The sequence below is a fragment of the Leishmania mexicana genome, chromosome 34 (genome assembly GCF_000234665.1).
Source record: "Leishmania mexicana MHOM/GT/2001/U1103 complete genome, chromosome 34".
Lineage (NCBI taxonomy): Eukaryota > Euglenozoa > Kinetoplastea > Trypanosomatida > Trypanosomatidae > Leishmania > Leishmania mexicana.
Genome location: NC_018338.1, coordinates 1,124,007 through 1,130,006, shown reverse-complemented (window position 1 = coordinate 1,130,006; position 6,000 = coordinate 1,124,007). Strand labels below are relative to the sequence as shown.

At 56.1% G+C, this 6,000-nt stretch overlaps 2 protein-coding genes across 2 annotated transcripts; both read left to right on the top strand.

The window, feature by feature from the left end:
* Window positions 1-842: 842 nt before the first annotated feature.
* Window positions 843-1,985, top strand: LMXM_34_2970 (conserved hypothetical protein; the record flags this gene model as incomplete). The annotated part of the gene is made up of 1 exon (XM_003879244.1): window positions 843-1,985. The coding sequence occupies one exon, from the start codon at window positions 843-845 to the stop codon at window positions 1,983-1,985; it is 1,143 nt and encodes a 380-aa protein (XP_003879293.1).
* A 1,241-nt stretch (window positions 1,986-3,226) lies between these two features.
* On the top strand, window positions 3,227-4,906 carry LMXM_34_2960 (conserved hypothetical protein; the record flags this gene model as incomplete). Its single annotated transcript, XM_003879243.1, has 1 exon — window positions 3,227-4,906. The coding sequence occupies one exon, from the start codon at window positions 3,227-3,229 to the stop codon at window positions 4,904-4,906; it is 1,680 nt and encodes a 559-aa protein (XP_003879292.1).
* Window positions 4,907-6,000: the final 1,094 nt, after the last annotated feature.

Here is a 6,000-nt window from a genome sequence, read left to right as displayed (position 1 = left end):
CCGTTCTCGGTGGAAGAAAGTGTTAAGTGGGCGATCTGAGTACTCGCGCAGCTACTGCCTGCACGCATTCCCGCGGACGCGCTCATCGACGGTGTCGTGAGGCGTCACATCGAAGCGCAGGGAAAGGGCGGTGACTGAGCCCAGTGAGACCTCACAAGACGCCGATGACGGTCGAGGTCGTTCGCAAAAAAAAAGAAAACGCTGAGTGCTCCAGTGAGCTGACGACATGAAGCGCCCTCGAACCGCGGACTCTCTGCCAGCAGTGACTGAGAGCAACACACGTGTGCGCCTGCGTCTGTGAGGGCGCCTCTACCGCGTGGCGTAGTTAGAGATGGAGGCGCGTTGGTAGTCACAATTGCACGGCTGCTCGCGTGCTTCACGAATCAAGCGAAACGCAGAAGAAAACAACAACAACTGCCAGGCAGTAGCGCCCCTCTCCCCCCTCTCCGTAGCTCTGCAAAAGAAGGAGTATTTTGTGCGAGAGCGGACACAGTCGCAAGAACGTAACGGATATCGCCTTTTGCGCCCCTGCTTGCGCGCAGCCAGGACACAGTGTTCTTCACCCTAGTGATACCGGCGGGCACGGCTCTTTGTTCATTACCTCAATTCTGCCACTGCAGCTTTCTCGACAGCGACTCGGAGAGCTGGACGAGGGCAAACGGGGGATACTCAATAGCGTGTGAGTATGAGGCACATGTTGACTCCCCGACTTGAGCGCACCCTTTGCTGAATTTCTGCTTGCCATATCTTTCTTCTCCCAACAAACGCACCCACCCACACACACACACACACACAAGACAGACAGAGCGTAGTAATGCACTGGAGGACCGGGAACCATCATCATGTTCAAAGCCAGCAGGACGCTCGCAGCGCTTCTCCCGTCGCTGAATTTGGGAGTGAATAAAACGGACTTTTTCACGAGTCTGTGGAGCAAGCCCCAGACGCGTGATGAGCGGGTGAAGGAGTACGTGCCAGAGGTGCTGGAAGAGAGTCTCGAGCAGCAGCGCGCGGTGCTGGAGGAGAGCACGTCGCGCGATATTATTGTCGAGCTCGGCAACAAGATCCTGCAGGAGATTGACAGCAAGAGCCCCACGCCGAGTATCGCACCACACCTCAACAAGCTGTTGCTCCAATACGGGGTAAAGGACGTGATTGCGCAGCGGCCCCTGAGTTACTTGTTGTACCCCAACTCCTCATCGCTATCGGCTGGTGAGCAGGTACATGAGCTCGTGTCCAGTTTTCCAGACAACTTCCGTGCCATGGTTGAAGAAGTGGAGCGCAATGGCTGCTCTGCTAGAACAGCTGCCTACGCGCCTGCCGCGCCGGAGGTCCATGTGCCCCAGGCAGCACCTTCGGTAGCAGCGGTGGAGCACGAAGCCACGTCAGATGCGCAGGTTGTCGGTAGCACGGTGGCGTCAGGAGAGGCGGCGTCCACTGTACCAGGTGGCCAGACCCCTGGCGACGGCAAGGCGTCCTCGTCATCGCAGCCGCGTGCAGACAGTGTGATTATGGCTTCCAAAGACGAATATGAGCCGATGGATATCACAATGTTCGTTAAAGTGGCTGCTGGCATGGCCATGGCAAACCTGCACTGCGGCGACATGCGTAACGCTGTGCGCTGCGTCGATGCTGGAATCGCCCACGCCAAAGAGGCATCGCGTCTCGGCGGGCTGCTGGCACTGAAGGCAGGTTTGCTCGTGCGTCAGAAGAAGTTTGTCGAGGCGGCCGAGTGCGCAAAGTTGGCGGTCGAAGCCTCTGGCAATATACAGGGTTACCTTCATGGCGCCTACGCCCTGCGCAAGCTGAACCGTCCGGAGGAGGCGGTGGCGCTGCTCGAGCAGGGGCGCGAGGACCACCCCATGAACACGCAGCTCGAGGCCCAGATCGAGGCCATTCAAAAGGGGCTCAAGCTTGCGCTCCCGTCATCGTCCTCGTCTTCATCGGCAAGCAAGGACGCAGCCCAAGAAGCGCTTCCGGCGAAGTGACCTCCGTCAAGCGTAGCATGTGCGTCAGCGGTTGTCTGTCTGCCTGTGTGTGGAAAGGCTGGTGAGGGTGAGAAAGGGAAGAGAGAAGCTTGTCACGGTAAGACTCCCCTCCCCCGTCCTCCCTTCTCCTCGCCTCCCTCAAGCTAGCGGAGGCGCTCTGAAACATGCATCTTCCCGTGAGCCTGTTCACAGGTCCTCTGGTTTGCCTCTGACTGTTGAAACGGTGACGCCTGTGTCGGCGTGTTGTTGTGATCCTCTACGTATCATCACCCTCTACACCGAAAACAAAGCGCACTATGCAGAGCTGTCGGCACGGACGATGGTTTTGCCACCGCGCCCTCTTCCATTCCCTTCACCCCGCTCCGTGAACACCTCGAGTAGAGAGGAAGAAAATGGTGCGCGTCCTCTCCCCTTTATGGGCACATGCGCTGCTTGTCATCGGTTTCTTCTGGTACCAACAGCAAAAAAAAACATTCCATGTCAACGTGGCACTGAAGTAAGCCACGATCCCGTGCGCTTGTATCGCTTACGGTGGCTCTCTGTCCTTTCGCCTCTGCCTTTCATCCATATCCACCCACCCACCTCCTCCCCCTCCCCCTTCACCATTTCTGCACGAAAAAAAAAATGTACGTGTCCTTGGGCGATGTGGGCTTATCTTGTTTTTTTTTCCTTCATGAACGACATAAGACGACAATAGAATTGATACAGAAGCATCTGCCATCACGGAGAGCACAAACAAAGCGGGGCTGCGAACCGAGAAGGGCAACAGGTGTGAGGGAGGCACAAGCGGCGAGCGAATCGCTCACGGTGGAAAAGGGCATCCTCCGCAACATACGCGTTTCCAGTGGCGACGTGCAACCGCCTTGTCGTTACACCGCTGGCCACTGCCTTTTGTTTCTGTGTGTCCTCTTCTCGTCTTTACCGCCTTTGTTTTTCTGAGGAGTGGCTTCTCGCGACAGTGCCGCACTGTAAAATAGGGGAGCACCTTTCATCGCCGTTGAGTGCGCATGGGGGCTACGACTCCATGGGAAAGGCCAAAGAAGCAGTTCTCCCGCCCCCCCACACACCCTGCTTTAAGTTTTTGTTTTTGACGGTGGCCCGTGCCGTGCCTTCCAAAATCTGTTATCAAGGGACTTTGTGGAGCGAAACTCCACCCCTGTCGGATGTGCTTGTGGCTCTTCTCTTCCCTTTCTCCTTTTTTTTTGGTTTGCAGCTGTCACTAATTTTCTAGAAGCGAAGCCATGGGAACTGTTATCGACGACAGCTCCCAATTCCACGAGGTGAATGAGTCCTTCGTGAGATACCGCAAGGAGGAGACCGCCTTCACCTCCAAGTCACAAATCTTCTACAACAAGGGCAACGAGCACAGCTGCATCAACTGCTTCTTCTTAATGCGGCTGGAGCGGCACGCGAGCGGGGAGGAGGTGGTAAAGATTTCCTGGTCCTACCCGTACACGCCGGCGACGTCTCTACTGAGGTACCCGAATTTGGGCAAGTTTGCGATGGCAAACGCCGGCACCTCGTACACGGTCGACCAGCTTAGCTACACATTTGTGCTGACGGATATCAAAGGCGTTCGCGAATATGGCCACACGACGGCTTTTGTGAATGGTGAGGCGGTTGTGACCATCTCTCCATATCCGTGGTGCAACTTCTTTTATCGACTCGCCTATCTTTTCGTCACAAACGGGCACGAGGGAGGACAGAAACTCGTGAAGGCTCTATGCAAGTGCCCCACGCCGCCGTCGGGAGGCATGTTCAACACCCCGCTCGACCTTGGTCTGACTTTTAATCGCCCCTATGATCGCCTCTGCTCGTTCATCGACACGGCGCCGCTCGATATGCTCTTCATCTTTCCCAACATGGACGATCTCTTTTCCGTGTTGGCTGACTTGATGTTGGAGAAGCACATCATCATCGTGGGCCCAAACTTCTCCATTGTGTCGAATGTCGTCATGTCGTTGCAGGCGCTAGTCGCCCCGTTTGACTGGATGCACATTCTTATTCCAATCCTTCCCACCTCGCTGCTTGACGTGCTGGCCGCGCCTCCGCCGTACTTGGTCGGTATCCTTACGTCTCAGTTACCGCAAGTGGCGCGTGTACCACTCGACTCGGTAGTGGCGGTCCACCTCGGCCCCGGCGGCGTCTGCGAGCGCGTCGATTACCAGAACGAGACCCGAGATTGTCTGCCGCATTCGGGCAAGCTCAGCGCGCTGCGGACAGGGCTGTCTATACTGCGGATGCGGCACCCAAAGGACCAGACGGTCCGCGACCTATGTAGCTTGTTTCTCACTTACTACGCCTCTCTCTTTGGCGAGATTGTGCTGAAGGGGAAGCGCGGGTACGAGCGCGACAAGAGGGTGCTCGGGAGCAAGAGCGTTTTCTTTGAGAAGCTGCTTTGCACACAAAGCTTCACAGTCCTGAGCGAGGAGGTGAAAAGGGCGCTCGAATCCCCCAACTCTAATGACTGGATGGACAACGAGTTCATCGTTGCCGCGGTGCGCGGGCAGCGGGACATGTTCCCGACGCATTACGAGGCACTTGTTCACGAGGAGAAGAACGGTGGCGGGTTTATTGAGAAATACGAGGACTGTTTCGGTAGTAAGGAGAGCTTCAACAGCTTCACAGCCGCCGTGCACGGCTTTGGTGGCCATCCGCTGGGCGTTGGACGCCTCTTCATTAGGTGCTTGTGCTCCCGCTGGTGCGGCTCCGACATCTCGGAAGAGAACGATGACAGCTACTACCCGGGTCGCCGCATGGGGCAGGCAATTCTGCAGCACCGCTACTATTCCTCCTCAGGCGAGGCCCCTGTAATCACGAACGAGATGATGATTGAGATGCCGTCGACGCATGCGCCAGCGCCGGAGGGCGCACGCGAGTTCGAGGTCTCTGTTCATGCCATGACGTCATCGTCCACCTAGACGTGGCCTGCCGAGAGTCCCTCCCTTGCTGAGGGTAACGGTGGTCACATCCCTGCGAGCCAGGTATCCTTGCGTGGGGGGGGGGGCAGCATTGCCTGCCTGCCGACACAAACAAATCACGGGCTGTTTTCATGTTGCATGCGTGTGCGCGCGCTCGAGGGGGTGGCGATATTGTTTCTTGTTTCTTTTTTTTAGTTGCCCCATTCTCTGTGTGTGTGGTGGAAGGACAGGGACACACGTTTTGTGTTCGTCGTCTGCGCTTACCCTGCCGATATCTCTTCTTTGCCAGTGGTGTCCTCTATGACTGTCGATGCCTCGGATGCGTTCATGGGTGCACGTTCGAGTGCACTCAAAAGTGAACTGTGCACATAATGTCAATGCTCTTTTTCTTGGCGTGCCTTCGGTTCTGCCACGGCTGTTTGTTAGCTTGTTTGGCTCCCCCTCTTTATCGGTACGCAGGTGTGGTGTCATGTTGTGTACAGTATGTCTCGCCTCTCTCTCCCGTTCCCTCTCCTTTTCTGGAGTGCTGTGACATGTGGGCCCAGATAGAAGCCAGCACTCCATTCTCCTCCCCTCCCCCCCGGGGGCTTGAAAAAAAAATGATTACCGTTATTATTTGCAGCGTCTCTAATCTTGTGAGGTGTATCATTCCTTCGTCGTAGCGACTGCTGGGTGTCATTGTTCGTATGTCTTACGTGTTCCGTCAAGCGTCTTTTTTTTTCTGTTTCCTCTCTGTCCCTCGCTAGCACGCGCCGCCGCCGCCCTCCCCCTTCTTCCCTCCCTCCCTCCTCCCCCCGCCCCCTTTTCCTCTTTTCTTTTGTGTTGTGGGTTCTACGTCTTTCCCTGTCATCACCTTCACAGTCTTGCTTTGTCTCCTCACCATCTTGAGTATCTCTGTCCTATGGAAGAACATAGAGGCAACAAAACGAGAGGGCAAATACCCCCCTCCTCCTCCTTCCCCCAAACAAAGGAATTGAGGGCCGCTTCACCTCTCATTTTCTCTGCGTGGGGCTCTGCAAGTCCTCGTCTTCTCTAGAGCTGACTGCGTGCTCTTACACGCGACGTAGGTGTTATGGGGTGGGATTAGCTACCCC